General features: G+C 39.0%; 1 protein-coding gene across 1 annotated transcript in view; it reads left to right on the top strand.

Annotated features, from left to right (window-relative positions):
* Positions 1–17,216, top strand: part of LOC143342530 (uncharacterized) — a 63,018-nt gene that overhangs the window by 42,275 nt on the left and 3,527 nt on the right. Inside the window, exons 2-4 of the mRNA XM_076766508.1 lie at positions 7,434–7,573; positions 11,330–11,479; positions 14,037–14,192. Coding sequence (XP_076622623.1) covers positions 7,435–7,573; positions 11,330–11,479; positions 14,037–14,192 — 445 coding nt within the window. The 5' untranslated portion in view covers position 7,434. The remainder of the gene's footprint in view (positions 1–7,433; positions 7,574–11,329; positions 11,480–14,036; positions 14,193–17,216) is intronic.

The following is a 17,216-nucleotide window of genomic DNA, read 5'->3' as shown; positions in this document are numbered from 1 at the left end:
AAGATTTCGGGGGTATGTGTATTCACCAAAAATGATTGTAATTGACCCCCGCAACCGAAAATAATTTTTCCGAAACGATTAGAAAATTTTGAATTTAATTGTTAATAACTTTCTCCATCAACAAATTGGTATTCTTGATTTTCGTCTTATTTTGGTCTCTAGAATCCCCCCATTAAAATTTTTCCCAGTGGTGGCCGAACACCCTGTATATCTTAAAGAAAAATTCGTGGAACAATGTCTCGAAAATTGACGAGCACTATACCTACAAAATTATAATTATAATTCGTCCAGGGTATAGTACCGAAGAGAAATGCAGTTACTTTCGAAACAATGGCAGAGCGGGCCATAAATCGTCGCGCTTGAAATTAGGTTTCGTTGCAGTTATCGCTTATTAAATCAAGCCTTTTAAGTGTGTAATATTTCCTGCGACACCTTGATAGAGACGAATATACATTTGAGGGGTGTGAGCAAAGGCCATGTGCTGTTATTAACCTAACGCAGAAAGAGAAATTGATCCAATTAATTTTCGCCGGTCAGCACGCGGACCACGATTTTCGATTTATCGAATAACCACTCTGCCAGTTAGTTTTAATTGCTTGTCGCAATGCTGTTGGTTAACGAGAGTTACAAATGTGTCGGCAATCAAAACGATGATAGTTTCGGTGCTTAAAACTAGAGTACTCTGCGAAGTGATTTAACCGTACACTAAATTCAATCACACCTAATAAAACACATTATTACTTAATGCAATGTCTTTCGTCGTAAAAATACAAAATTGAGAAAATGATACAAGTGACATAATACACTAGAATGCAACCTTAAATAAATAACAATAAAAATTGAAATTCAAAGATCTACGATTCGTAATCAAATTAATATTGTTTTTTTGATCAGTATAAATAGTAACACGAATTGATGCAAAATTTTATTATTTATATTGACCAAAACAGAATGGTAATTTGCATCGTTCATTTTGTAGATATCGAATCAGTTGAAATTTATGTTCCTCGTATCTCAAACAAATCTGAGGGGTTGGTTGTGGCTGGTTCAAGCCAAGATTTCTTTTTTGAAAACGCTGATACAAGGATCCTATATGTAATGCAACACACACAATTTGAACGGGTAATTTTTCTTCGGCCCTCGAAGCAATTCTTCTTATAGTCGTTCATGCTGCATCATTTGTTTCGCGTCCTGAACGGGGAATACACATCGTACGCGATACACAGGGTTGGGCTACTTAAAATGCTAAGCTCGGATATCTCCATAGCGTGAGAACTTAGGAAAATAATAAGGAAACGAGAATATTTCATGGAGCATGTCGATACAAACTCTTATTCATGTTTGAGAACATTTTTAACATCGAACAACGTAAATTATTACACCGAACGATCAACGTTCGTTTCTCAGTAAGTCTTAGTTACCAAATTTCATAGAAAAACATTTTCTTCAGACATTAACCCCTCAACGCTCACGCCCGAGTTTGACTGCTTTAAAAAAAGATATTTGTTTAATTTAACGGTTTAAGGGATAACAAAAACCGTTTAGAAACAAGTCCAATACAGAAAACTGATCATTCTTGGAAAAATATGAGACAAAGAAAATTTTATTCTGTTTGATGAGGATTATTTAAACAACAGAATGGTATTATCACCTTCCATTAAAAAACTCTAGGCTTTCTTTTGTCTCCCTACAGCAGTACAAAAAGAATTTCTTGCACGTGAGAAGATCAGCACCCCAGGATTATTTAATTAAAAATGAAGGAAATTAACTCATCTTAATTGGATCTTCGCAAGAAACAGCTCGTGACGCTTCGTTTCAGATGTTATTTTTTTTTCTCTTTTTGCTAAAGGAGGCACGAACGCTTTTCATAGTTCGCGATTCAGGGAGTTAATGAAACATTGGCACGCGAGGGCCTACGCCACGCGACAATTACTGTTTAACAAGACGATTGTAGATTGTCTACGTACTCGAACAATTATGTATCGCGGCATAAATATTAACGAGGCCCTCGGAAATGGAAAACTTTCCCGTCTTAAGCTTATTAAGATTCAAGCAAAGTACGATGTAAATGTCCCGAACGGAAGAACGAACGAGAGTGGAACCGGTTTAATTATAAATTTAAAAAGTTGTAAGCTAGTTTCTCGCTCGCAGCGGCGCGTCGACGGGGGGGGACAGTCGCTTCTTGAGATTAATTAACGTCCCTTTCGTCGAAACGAGCTTATGATACGATCGCCGGGAACTCGTTCCCGTGGACATTAAAAAATCATCGCTCCCTTTCCTGTCATTCGCGGATGACCTCGTTTCCCGACGGCGAGAGCTTTCTGCAATCTTTTCTGCCATTTCCGCGATAGTCCAAAAACGATAGCTCTGCCGCCATGCTGGTTGCGCGAGCGTCGACTACGCAAAAGTCCCGTTCGACGACGTCGGAATATGGAAATGGTTCATAATTAACTCGTGTCGTTATTTTTATGAACACGATCCTACGAAGCACTCCGCCACGCAACGATCAGAAAAACTCGCTGGAAACGTTGCGAAAGCACCTCTTTGCAATGTTGAAACACGCGTTCGTTGCACGAAACGCATAATAAATTCGTGTTTTACGGAGGACCGCACTCGTTTCAAGTTGCATCATCAATTGGCCGTGCAGATTCGCTAAAGGGGTTTCCCCTACCAATCGCGGGCCACCATTTTGGCTCGACCACCACTCGTCCATTCGCGCAACCAGAAAGCACACGACCCACCAATTGGACCAATTTTATTTTTCGAATTAACCACCATCGGGGTCAGATTATTTCGATTCAACGTCGACCTCGATGCTACGAAAGAAATTAACCGCCTTTGATACGTCATAGCGACAGAACCGAACATTTGACGCGCGGTAACCTAACCTAATCCGCAATTAGGGTTCGAAAACGAAATTCGTTCGGCGAGTATTAACGCCAGAAATTGCAGCTTTACGCTGGTACCGCGCGTGGTATTAATTTAATTCCCTCGAAAACGCAACGAAAATTCCCCAAACTCGAAGCCAGGCTTGCGGCGTCGTCATAGAAATGGCGACTCGACAACGTTAATCCTCATTAATTATACGCTACGGTTCGCTCTATGCTCGATACAGTTGGACGTTAGTCGCTGATTAACAATTATGAATTTTCATGTAACTCTGGAAGAGTCTATTCGCGGAAACAATTCCGAAATTAACTCCGGAACACGAAACAATACTAATTTCCATAGCGTGGCTTCTCCGTTCGCCCTCCGTCCGCAAACCACCGCCAACCGTCGGGCGATTAAATCGATATTATTCTTCCAGAGTTCCCACCCGGCCAATTAAACGACACTTAGTATTTAATTCCAGGGAAATATTCAATTTCCGCCCCGTTTTCTTCGTACGTAAGCGATTTTCACGGAACACCGCGAAACACGTTTCTTTGTCTCATTGTTTCCTTCGACGCGTGCTCTCCCGCGTTATTTGTTTCGTATTGGAATACGTAGGGTTATGGGACATATGATTGATTGAAACAACAATAATTAATGGTAGAATTATCAATGCTTTTTATTTAATACGCTAAGGTATATCTTAGAGTTCCGTACCATTCTCTAAGAGATCTGTTACGGGACTGTGACTTCATCTGCAGAAGAAAGGCGAGAGTGAAGCGCAGTTCGCCTTAACGACGAACTCTTCGTATAATAAACACCATGAGTTCGTAGAACCCATGGCCAAAACTAAAGGAAACTCCAGACATACAACATAAATTTTAATTGGAGATTCTAGAGGCCAAAATAAGACGAAAATCAAGAATACCAATTTGTTGATGGAGGCTTCGCTAAAAAGTTATTAATACTTAAATTAAAAAATTTCAAATCGTTTTGGAAAAATTATTTTCGGTTGCGGGGGTCAATTACAATCATTTTTGGTCATTACACATATCCCCGAAATCCTACCCTCCTTCGAGAAAAAAATTCGGGTAGGTGGTGAAATTTCTCGGCGAAATTGAAAAGTTTCAAATCGTTCTGGAAAAATTATTTTTGGTTGCAAGGGTCAATTAAAATCATTTTCGGTGAATAGACATACTCCCGAAATCTTACCCACTTTCGAGAAAAAAATTCAGTATTGGCGGAACTTTAAACGTTAATAACTTCTTAACGAAGCCTCCATCAACAAATTGGTATTCTTGATTTTCGTCTTATTTTGGCCTCTAGAATCTCCCATTAAAATTTTTCCCAGGGTTGGCCGAACACCCTGTATACAATCGTCACTGGAGATGATTTTTGTAACGTAGTAAGGTTAGGAAATCCAACATTTCGCAGCTTACTGGTAGTGTTTACTTTTCCTTTAATTATCCCTCGTCTGGTTGCTGGGTTTAATTAATTCGATGTACGCGAACGTTGCTTGGTCAGCTTCGACTAAATTTTTCGAAAGTTTGACTGACCCGTTGCTCGTTATAAAATGGCACCTTTTCGTGTGCCTTTCTCGAACGAAGTACGATAGTCGTCCGTAAGGGCGCCGTCGCGGGGTTTATTGTCCGAACAAGTTCGATCGATTACACCATAAAGCAGTTTCGCGTAACGAGATAAACGTGTATCATTGTTTCATTGGGATTGATTGTCGAAATCGTTGACGCAAATGGAAAAGATTTCAGTAATTGTGGCGCTGCGCGCGTGTAAGAGACAAACGAACGTTTCCTCCCGTGGAAGGGCGGGCGAATTGCTTTCTGTATAATTTTCTCGCCCCCGCACTTCCCTATTAATTAACATGACGATTTAACCCGTACACGTACATCTGCATTGCAACCGTTGCGTCGAGCTGATATTTAATATTCCTCCCGGGTCGCGGTAAATTTTCATTCGTTCGGTATCGAGGCAGAAAACGGTTGCCCGTTTATTTAACCAGTCTTTGTTTTAATTACACGCGACGCTCTATCGCGGCGTTCCCATGGATAGCCAGTAATTACCGGTGGGACCGTTTAAAGCAGTTTTAACAATTATTGGTCTTCTTGTTGAATTATATTTACGGCACTTACGTGGAACGATGGGTTAAAACACGCTCGCCAGCGGGGCCATTTTGCATGGTCTGGCTCGCGCTGGGTTCGCACAATGGGTCTGGCAAGCGGTAATCCACGGTCGAAATTTAAATATTTCGATCTCTTTCGACGCAAATTTATCTTTTTTCTATGTAAAATAATGGCAGAATAATGGTAATTTCTGTAAATAAAAGAAATTTTAGGATCACGATTCGTATCATTTTTACGCCAAATAAAAGTAAAACAATAAAGAAATAAAACAAGTAAAAGAACATAATGCTTGATTAATATAAAATAAACGCGTAGAAGGCAGTATTTTCGTACGAGGCGATAGGAAGGGTGAGTGCAAGCTCGACAAAAAGTTCTTGGAACTTCGTAATATGAGACGTCTGCGAGAATCGACAGGACGAAGGCCAGAGCAGCTGGTTGAATCTTTGATATAAGCGTGGACGTAAACAAAGAAAGTGTGTGGCGTGGATCTCCGAGAATTGAGTGGGAGATGAAAGTGCAAAAGGGAAAGAAAGAAAGTCGAGCGAGTCAGTCTCAAGGGCACAGCGAATGAGCGGAGAAACGATCAAATTCTATATTGACATTGGTAAACCTTTTTTCGATTCTGAACCGGTGTCACCCCTGGGAAAAATTTTAATGGGAGATTCTAGAGACCAAAATAAGACGAAAATCAAGAATACCAATTTGTTGATGGAGACTTCGTTAAAAAGTTATTAACAATTAAATTCAAAAATTTCAAATAGTTCTGGAAAAATTATTTTCGATTGCGGGGGTCAATTACAATCATTTTTGGTCATTACACATACCCTCGAAATCCTATCCACTTTCTAGAAAAAAATTCGAGACTGTGTGAAATTTTTCGACGGGGGAAAAAAATTTAAAATCGTTTTGGAAAAATTATTTTCGGGTGGAGGGATCAATTACAATCATTTTTGGTCATTACATGTACCCCCGAAATCCTACGCACTTTTGAGAAAAAAATTCCTTACCGAAAATCTAATTACGTGACTGACAAAAAAAAAAAAATTCAAATTGTTCTGGAAAAATTATTTTCGATTGCAGGGGTCAATTACAATCATTTTTGGTCATTACACGTACCCTCGAAATCCTACCCACTTTCTAGAAAAAAATTCGAGAATGTGTGAAATTTTTCGACGGGGGAAAAAAATTTCAAATTGTTTTGGAAAAATTATTTTCGGTTGCAGGGGTCAATTACAATCATTTTTGGTCATTACACGTACCCTCGAAATCCTACCCACTTTCTAGAAAAAAATTCAGTACGGGCGGAACTTTAAACGTTAATAACTTTTTAACGAAGCCTTCATCAACAAATTGGTATTCTTGATTTTCGTCTTATTTTGGCTTCTAGAATCCCCTATTACAATTTTCCCCAGAAGTATCCGAACACCCTGTACAATTCGCGTTGAAATGTAATCGTTTCTCGAGGACCCGACGTGTTTTCAATTGAGTTTAATAAATTTGTCGTATTTTTGTACGTAGAACGATTCTGTGGACCAAATGCAGACGTGCATCCCCAAAACATAATACGTTCGCCTCGATGTTTAACCGTTTGGTTGACGTGCGATTGAAACGATTCTCCTCTTCGTATTAATGGTCGAGGCGTGTACACGTTAATTTTCGCGTTTCCGTTAAATTAGACATCGAGTGTCGCATCTTAATTCGATCGATCGTAAGAATCCTTTCGTGGTGGTCGCAAGGCCACCGTTCGGTCGATCAAATTAGCGTTCAAGTCGTAAAAACGTCAACCTAGTTTCTAGTCCAGTGTGTGCAATAACGCCCAGGGATTTTCGAAACCGCAGACATATCAGCCGTTCCCACGGTAGAATCTCCAGAGACACGAAGCGAATGAACTTTTCCATTCGTAAAGTTCGAGCTCGTTCGCGTAGAAAGTACTATCGCAAACGCTGGTGAAATTCATAGCATAAGCCAACTGTTACGTTTATATCTACCCGACGAAATGAAACGAAACGATTCCTTGCTTGAAACGCGTGATTATTTAGTTATTGGTTGTTCCGTGTTTTGCAAACTCAGGCGTGAGTGTTTGGGATTTTGGGAGAAGATTTCGAGTCACGGAACTTGAACTTTTTTTTTGTAAATACAGTAGGAGTATTGAGACGAAACAAAAAATGGCGTCCAACTTTACGAAGCAACGAACGAGGTGCTCGCGCGATAATGGAGGTTCTATTGTATCGAGCATTGCGACGAAACGGTAATTTCGAAGCAGATGGACGAAAAAACGACGATTCCGTGTAAACGCGTTTTCTTTTCGCGTGTTTGTTCGAGCCCATCCAGCCGTGCCTTGTCGCGACGTGTAATCATTAAAAACGACGCTAATTACAGGTTGAAGATTAACGAGGCGTTACTTTTTCTTCTTTATTTTTACAGAATGAAGCTGTGGTGGAGTTTGGCGCTGGTAGGTGTCACCCTGTTGATGATCGTCGTCAACGTCAAGGCGGAGTCCGATCTCTGGGAGGAGGACGACAAAGAGGTTCTTGTGCGAACCGTTCGTGGCACCAAAGAACGGGGTACTAAAGCGTCAGATTTATTAATCTAAATTTATAGATATTCTCTTGCACCGTTAAACTAAAATTTTCTCAATGCACGTTACCGTAAGTTCTGTTTGTCGGAATTTTTACACTTGCCTCGCGACCCACATGACCGAGCAAGGCCTACGAATGTTACTTATTGATTAGTCATGAATTTAAATTAGAAGGGTTCGAATCAGAGGGGCGTGAAGTTTGTTCTTAATTCCAACTTGCTCACTGTAGACAGGCTGGGACGAAATTCGTGATACAATTTTATTAAATTACAAAAATTCCGTATAACATAATAAAGACAACGAAAATATAATTATTCGCATGTTCGTGAGTGCATGTCTCCGCCATTGTATATCGACACGTATATTTTCCGCTGCAAACGATTTAGCAACACGCAAGTTTGAAATGGCCGATCACCAGTAACCAACGTGGCAGTAAATGCGTTAAACACCTCATCGACCGTAACCTTGCATTATCGTCGATCGTAAAGTACAGTTTCATTAATATTCGTGATACGTATCGTGATCGTTCAATAAAAGCGATATAAACCCTCGCGATGTACACAGGGTGTTCTAATGGGAGTTGTTTTAATGGAAGATTCTAGAAGCCAAAATAAAACGAAAGTCAAGGATACCAATTTGTTGATTGAGGCTTCGTTAAAAAGTTACAGAATCATTTCCGGCCAAACAGTATATTTTCGGTAAAGAATTTTGTTCTCTAAAGTACGTAACATTTTGGGGGTATGTCTAATGACCAAAAATTATTGTAATTGACCCCCTCAACCAAAAATAATTTTTCCAGAATGATTTTAAATAGTTTAATTTTGTCAAAAAATTTGCCTACCTATTTGAATTTTTTTCTCGAAAATGCGTATCATTTCGGGGGTATGTCTATTGACCAAAAAGGATTGCAATTGACCCCCTCAACCGAAAATAATTTTTCCAGAATGATTTGAAATTTTTTTTTCCGTCTAAAAATTTCACACCTTCTTGAATTTTTTTCTAGAAAGTGGGTAGAATTTCGGGGGTATGTCTATTGACCAAAAAGGATTGTAATTGACCCCCTCAACCGAAAATAATTTTTCCAGAATGATCTGAAATAATTCAATTTCGCTGAAAAATTTGCTTACCTATTCGAATTTTTTTCTTGAAAATGCGTATCATTTCGGGGGTATGTCTATTCACCAAAAATGATTGCAATTGACCCCCTTAACCGAAAATAATTTTTCCGTGAATGATTTGAAATTTTGAAATTTAATTTTTTAATAACTTTAACGAAGCCTCAATCAACAAATTGATATTCTTGATTTTCATCCTATTTTGGCCTGTAGAATCTCCCATTAAAATTTTTCCCCGGGTGTGGCCGAACATCCTGTATAAACGAAACGTTCGATCGTTTTTAACGCAGCAGCGAATATTCCCGTGCGATTTAATTAATTATCGGCGCTGCTCGGACTTTCGATGGCCCCCGCGAATACAAGGGAAGAACAGGCCAGTTGAAAGTCTGGCGGATAAATTTTTAACAAAGCTTAGCAGCCAATTATGAAAGTTTTGATGATTTATGTAAGAGCGTCTTATTAATGGTTTCTTGCTTAAAATTTTTAGCTCGTCGAGATGTTGCGTTAAGAATAATGAAAATTATATAGCCGACGTTAATCCATCAACCTCGTGTTGGGGGACGATGCACTTTGTCTATTAAATTATGCAAATGTTTCAGAGTCTCGATTACCAACGTCAAACTCTTTTTAAGACAATTTTTTCTCGAAGTTTTCCATCACAGAATTTTGGTCCTCTTCGAATTCAAATTAAATAAAAAGGTATTATATTGAAATAGTAATAAAATATATAAACCAAAGGTGATACCACCTTTTGCAAAAAGTATTGTGTTATTAATAAAAATATTTTGATAAAAAAGATCCATTTCCGTTTCATATCGCTTCATCATATACATATGTATACGTCAATATTTCCGATGAAATCAATATTTGTTTGACAGATGTTATTTAATCAACGTTCCTGGCACAAACTCGCATGGTTTTTATAAAGAGAACGTACCTTAAATAATATGCACAATAGTGATTTATATAATAGCAAACATCCTATTATCGTATTCGCAAATGAAATAAAAAAACTTATTATTTTGTTTCACGAAAAAAGATCGACAATTCGATCGATTCTTGCCGATTCGACACGAGAGAATTTTTTGTCCCGTTGAGAAGCACACGTTAAATTTATCTCTTGCAACGGATCCCTCGATAAATGAAACCTCGATAATTGCATAAGAATTTCGTTCGTCGTGTTGTGTTGACAAATGGAAGGGGGTGGTTACTTAGCAACCAGTGACGTTGGAGATGGGCGTAACAGGTAGTAGTAACTTAAGTAGTGGGAGTATATGGTATAAGTGAGACTTCTACTTATTGGATCGATTACATCGATAATTGCACAGATTTTCAGCTCAGTTTTCCAGCAATTATCCTACCCCTTACAGCAACGCTATTACTCGTGATAGTAAAGTTTGAATCTTTTGTGAAACTTCCGCGCAGACAAAGACGAAAAGTTCGATTAAATTAACGTCGTGTCACGTGAAATTAAGAAACAAAGAAAAATTAATTTTATCAAAGATTTTGCAGCAGAATATTTCTAACACTGTAATCGTATATTTTCGTCAAGGGGGTGGGTAATAAAGGTTGGTTAACGTGGAGAGAAATGGTTGCTTCGCGATGGAGGGTATTTTTAAAAGGGGGGGGAAAAAAATGAATCACAGTGGTCAGAATTTTTTTTGCAACAGCCCCGAGGGTTGGTGTCCTTCCGTCGATAACGCGGGGGGGACGAAGAACGCCAGGGAATTGAAGCGTTTCGCGAACCCCGTGGCTCCCCTCTGGTCGTACAGATGAAAAGCCCTTTTGTCTCTGCGCGGCTCTTTCTCATCTTTCGGGCTTCCTCTCCCGCTGCCAGGATCTCGAATACAATTGAAATATCATCCAGCGACGCGCGACGCGTCTCATTGTCGGCTAAGATCATTTGGTTCTCTTAGAAATTTATTCCGGCCAGGATTCCCGGGGTTCCGGGGGCCGCGGAGGAGCTTTTCTTCCAGCGTCCCTTCAGAAATGGCCGCCGCGCGCCGCTGACAATTTCAACTTCGAACGCATCGCGTGGAAATTAAAATCTCATTTTTACTTTCGTTTCTATAGAAATTTTCAAAAATATACGAAACCAACGATTCGATTGCCCGGGGAAAACGATGCTTTGTAAACGCAAATTATACAGGTCGCGAATTAGTACTGTCGGTGACGGTTGAAAACGCGGTTTTATATAATGCGTTTTTGCGTAACGAACACTGTTTCGTGCAATACGGCTTTTTGTAACACCGTTTCGAAGTAACGTGGGTTTTCGTATAACAAGGTTCCGTGTAATACGGTTTTCTATAACAAGATTGCGTGTAATACAATTTCCTGCAATGGCGGCTGCAATTGAGCACGGTTTGCTGTAACACGGATTTCTATCGCCGAAACGCGGGTGTCAAAACGGTTTATTATAATTATAATATATTTATTAGAGCAAGATGGAAAATGTGAAGGCGGATCTAGAAATTAATACAGCGTACTAGTAATGTTTTTGTTTAAATGTCGTCCACTGTGTCTCGGTACAGTATCCCAAGAGTCAACTGTTTTTCCTTGATTAAGAGTCCACTTGATCGATGGCGTCTTCAATTATCTCTATTGACGTTTTGCATCTGTTGATTTAGCATCCGGCAGCACCGCATCGTGCAAATACTCGAAGGGTCAATGGTCGGATTGCGACCCGAAAACCAACACACGATCCCGTACTCTGAACCTTAAGAAGGGCGACAAGTCCTGCGAGCAGACCAAGACCATCGAGAAGAAGTGCAAGAAAGGTATTGTTATCAGTAACGTCCAATATTTTAAAACTTCCCCGGTAGCTTCGAGCAGTAAATTCAGAGGCGAAAATGCCTTCGATTATTCATTAATGGTAACGTTCATTGAATGGTACAGCTACATAAGTCTATCGATAACAAGCGCGAGACAATGGAGTAATAAACGTACCCTGTGTATAAAAGTTTAATCATTTATTGAAAAGCTTCTTGCGGATCCCTACAAATATACAGGGTGTTTGGCCACACTTAGGAAAAATTTTAATGGGGGATTTTAGAGGCCAAAATAAGACGAAAATCAAGAATACCAATTTCTTGAGGGAGGCTTCGTTAAAAAATTTTTTTCTCGAGAATGCGCAGGATTTCGGGGGTATGTCTATTGACCAAAAATGATTATAATTGACCACTGCAACAGAAAATAATTTTTTTAGAACGATTTAAAATCTTTTAATTTTGTCGAAAAATTTCACACCTTTTCGAATTTTTTTCTAGAAAGTGGGTACGATTTCGGGAGTATGTCTATTGACCAAAAATGGTTATAATTGACCCCCTCAATCGAAAATAATTTTTCCAGAATGATTTGAAATAGTTTAATTTCGTCGAAAAATTTGTCTACCTTTTCGAATTTTTTTCTAGAAAGTGGGTAGGATTTCGAAGGTATGTGTAATGACCAAAAATGATTATAATTGACCACTGCAACAGAAAATAATTTTTTTAGAACGATTTAAAATTTTTTAATTTTGTCGAAAAATTTCACACCTTCTCGAATTTTTTTCTAGAAAGTGGGTACGATTTCGGGGGTATGTCTATTGATCAAAAATGGTTATAATTGACCCTCTCAATCGAAAATAATTTTTCCAGAATGATTTGAAATAGTTTAATTTCGTCGAAAAATTTGCCTACCTTTTCGAATTTTTTTCTAGAAAGTGGGTAGGATTTCGAAGGTATGTGTAATGATCAAAAATGATTGCAATTGACCCCCTCAATCGAAAATAATTTTTCCAGAATGATTTGAAATTTTTTAATTTAATTGTTAATAACTTTTTAACGAAGCCTCCATCAACAAATTGGTATTCTTGATTTTCGTCTTATTTTGACCTCTAGAATCCCCCATTAAAATTTTTCCCAGGGGTAGCCGAACACCCTGTATAATACCTCGACAGCAAGAAAAAACCTTCAGTCAAACGTTGCTTCGTTAGTTTCCATTATACCTTCGTTGACGGGGAATGACTTTTCCAATACCCCGTAAATAGAATGGCGAGCGAAGCACTGTTAAATCTGCAAGAAACCTGATAACGAACACGTATAATTTTTCTAGACTGCCAGGAGCCTTTTCCCACCAAGATCTTGCATAAAAATAATCGTATTAAACAATTTTCTATGCGTTGTTTACTATTAATTACAACGTGTCTAAAATTCGTTTAAAAAGTTTGTAGAAAATGCCGTGTGCCTAACGTGGATGCTCGTTTCACGGAGCTTGTTAGGACACCATAAATTGAGTACCTTGGCAGAACTAATTGAATCAATTGGACGTACCTAGCAGGAAGAATCGAATGGACACGTTTATTCTCCATTGATCGTAAGCAGCTCGACGTGTCTTTCGCTAATTAATACAGTTTAATCTACCGGGGCCTGGTACGATTGAATGGCCGCGTTCTTTAGATAGAACGAGGCTTAATGGACTCTGCTAATTAGCGAGAAACCCTCCCCGTAGGAACGTCTTAATTAATTAAACGAGCCAAAAGAACGACACGTCGCGTTCCAGTTATCGGTGATTTCGGACAACGGTGCGTTCGTTTCGGCTAATAAGCTTGATAAATTCAACGAGACGACAGCGATTTCGTGACTCTTTCGCCGCCATTGGGGCACGGCCCGTGCGCGCGAACCACGGTGTTATTGTTCGTGTCGAATTACACGGCTGGAAGCCGTGAAGCGTGCCCGACAAAACAGAAAAAGAGAAGAAAGGGGAACGGTGGCGGTTAAAACTCGTTGGAGCCGCGCCATCAAACGCAGGCTCGTCGCGTTCAACGCGCAGAAAAATGGCGATGGGCGGGGGTACGGGTGGACTTTTTAATTTAATGGACGCCAGTTGATCGCCTCCCCTCCAGCTTTCCGATCGAGTTAAACGCGACATCCAGAATTCTGATCTACGGCGACAGCTTGGGAATATTTTGGGATTTATGCGACGGGCGAAGTTTCTCTGCGGCTGTCGCATTTGCGTTTAGGTTGAATCGTAAATGCAACGTTCTTTGGGCAGAGAATCGTATCGGTTTGCAAACACGCGTACACTCGGTGACAGTGACGTGCGATTCGTCGATTCGAGGTGTCATTACGGTCACCTGCTCTTAGGCGTAGATGAAATTCGTTACCAGCGACACCACGCGGAACAGTTTGGAAACCATTCGCTCGAAGAACGCTTGAATAGGCTCGTCGGGGAATCGCGACGATCCTTGTCGTTTCGTAACACGAGATGCACCGTTGTCGCGTTAACTTGTACCGTGGGTGAACGTAAATGGGAGTTTATGGCGGTGAGATTAACTCTGCTTGGCGGGGAGCACAGCTTGCCGATACGAAAAGGGCACGTGGAGCGGATGCGCGAATCAGCTGATGACGAGAGTGGACAATTTGAAGGTGAACAGCGATTCCGCCTGCGAGAAAACGCGCCGGCTCACCAAGAGGTGTAAACCGGAGACCAATACCAAGAAGGCCACCAAAGGTATTCCTATTGCTTCTTCTTCTACATTGAATTAACCCAGCCAGGGGTCAATTTTCATTTATTATTTTAACAAAATTATTTACCACAATTACTTTAGGTGTAATGTATGCTACGTTGCATTTTTTAAATGCAGCTTCCTCCTAGAAGACGAGATCAGTAAAAAGTAACGGATAAACAGTTATTTGGTTTTCATTTCTTATTCGACATTTTTATTTCTACAGGGGGTTCGGCCACCCTTGGGAAAAATTTTAATGGGGGATTCCAGAGGCCAAAATAAAACGAAAATCAAGAATACCAATTTCTTGATGGAGGCTTTGTTAAAAAGTTATTAACGTTTAAAGTTCCGCTCGCATTGAATTTTTTTCCCGAAAATGCGTAAGATTTCGGGGGTATGTCTATTCACCAAAAATTATTGTAATTGACCCCCGCAACCGAAAATAATTTTTCCAAAACGATTTGAAATTTTTTTTTTTTCGTCGAAAAATTTCACACCTCCTCGAATTTTTTTCTCGAAAATGCGTAACATTTTGCGGGTATGTCTAATAACCAAAAATGATTGTAACTGACTCCCTCAACCGAAAATAATTTTTCCAGAATGATTTGAAATAGTTTAATTTCGCCGAAAAATTTGCCTACCTATTCGAATTTTTTTCTCGAAAGTGATTAACATTTTGGGGGTATGTCTATTGACCAAAAATGATAGTAATTGACCCCCGCAACCGAAAATAATTTTTCCAAAACGATTTGAAATTTTTTTTTTTTCGTCGAAAAATTTCACACCTCCTCGAATTTTTTTCTCGAAAATGCGTAACATTTTGGCGGTATGTCTAATAACCAAAAATGATTGTAACTGATTCCCTCAACCGAAAATAATTTTTCCAGAACGATTTGAAGTAGTTTAATTTCGCCGAAAAATTTGCCTACCTATTCGAATTTTTTTCTCGGAAGTGCGTAACATTTTGGGGGTACGTCTATTCACCAAAAATGATTGTACTTGTCCCCTGCAACCGAAAATAATTTTTCCAGAACGATTTGAGAGTTTTGAATTTAATTGTTAATAACTTTTTAACGAAGCCTTCATCAACAAATTGGTATTCTTGATTTTCGTCTTATTTTGGCCTCTAGAATCCGCCATTAAAATTTTTCCCAGGAGTGGCCGAACATCCTGTATTATAAGCAGGTAAATTAAAATATTAAAGACTTGAGTAAGACCTTTACCTGTTACGATACCTCTAAAAATGGCGACACTAGATAAAATATTTCTTCGTACGGCTCTGACTATGAAACGTGTAAACTTTGACACCCACTCGAGTTTACGACCACGCTATATTGCGGCCCAGACTATACTTTCCCTTCTTGACAATAGGTATTTAGTAACAGCACGTATGTAGCTGTACTCTTAACTTCGAACCTAACCTTATACCCAACATTTATGATTTCTTAATGTTTACAAGTTTAGTATAACAAAGGTGTGCTACTATTTTAGAAATATAACAAAGATAATTATTTCAAGGAACATTTTGCCCTCCTTTGACTCTCATTTAATGCGTACGTTTGTTTACGCATTTGTTTCGCGGGGTAATGGGATTTTTATTAGATACAGAAACACGTCCTCCTTGGACCAGAGTTCTCCTATCTATTCAGACGTTTACACGGCACATTTATTGCTTCTTTTGTCCGTGACCCCAAGGAGACGCTTCAATAACCTATCTTTAACTCCGTCAATGCCATCGTCAAGCGTACTCGACGAGGCGAGGTGCCGTGACACTAGTGTCAATCTCGAGTACAACTAGAGTACAACAGACCACTGAGCCCCAGACAATGGGGTTGTTGGCGTCGTTCAATAAAATTTCAAGGAACTTCCGTTTTTGCGTCGTTTTGCCAATGACAAATTGCATACCTTCGGCTGTGCTATCCGTAAAACTGGAACTCGTTCCTAATTCTCTTCTATGACAACGTCTATTGATTTTACATCACAAACAATTTTGTACGAGGAACAATGGCGGATACAAGGGAAGGGGGAAGGTTGCAGGGGCTTAAGTTCTCCATTCAAATATAATTAAATATCCAAAAGAAAATGATGGAATTTAAGTAATAGTAAATAATATTTTTCTTTGCCATTTTTTATGTAGAATCTGATAGAGATTTTTATTTTTATATTGATAGTGGAAGTATAAGTTCAAACTCGTGATATGAAATGACCTTGACACAATCCAAAGTCGCAGGGGAACAGCTGTTAAAACAGACGACAATCAGAGTCTTTATTACTCTATAAAATGATTGATTGATCACACACGCTAGTGAAATACTAGACTGATGAGTATCATATTTGTTTTATACAATATTATACGTAATGTACAGAATTTTTAACGAGATTTTAATCGTCAAATATCGAAAGCATGAATTTTAAGAATTGTACAGTCGCATTGTAAATCTAACATTATAATTCAATAATATTGGAGATACGTATTTATGACGACATTTTTCGTACTCTCCACCATAGAGCCCTCCATACGATCCAATATCCGCAAGTTCTCGCTTTTCCACAGGTTGCAATATACCGATCGTTTGTCCAAGAAATGGAGGTCTCCACAGTTGGGACAGGTTTAGGTAGCCGTTATTGACGACTATACTATATTAGGGATAAAAGGAATTGGATACTGAAGGTCATTTTAGGCATCCTTTCTCAGCAATACAGTTTAGCAGAAACGGCGAAAAATCTTATACAGGGTGTTCGGCCACCTTTGGGAAAAATTTTAATGGGAAATTCTAGAGGCAAAAATAAGACGAAAATCAAGAATACCAATTTGTTGATAGAGGCTTCGTTAAAAAGTTATTAACAATTAAATTAAAAAGTTTCAAATCGTTCTAGAAAAATTATTTTCGGTTGCGGGGGTCAATTATAATCATTTTTGGTCAATAGACATACCCTCGAAATCCTAACCATTTTCGAGAAAAAAATTCCTTACCAAAAATATCATTTCTGGCCAGAAATGCTTCCCATAAATTTCATGCGTATCTTTA

This window comes from Colletes latitarsis, chromosome 6 (genome assembly GCF_051014445.1).
Source record: "Colletes latitarsis isolate SP2378_abdomen chromosome 6, iyColLati1, whole genome shotgun sequence".
In the NCBI taxonomy this organism is placed as follows: Eukaryota; Metazoa; Arthropoda; class Insecta; order Hymenoptera; family Colletidae; genus Colletes; species Colletes latitarsis.
The sequence above is the reverse complement of the archived record's forward strand: the minus strand, read 5'-3'. Positions and strand labels throughout refer to the sequence as shown.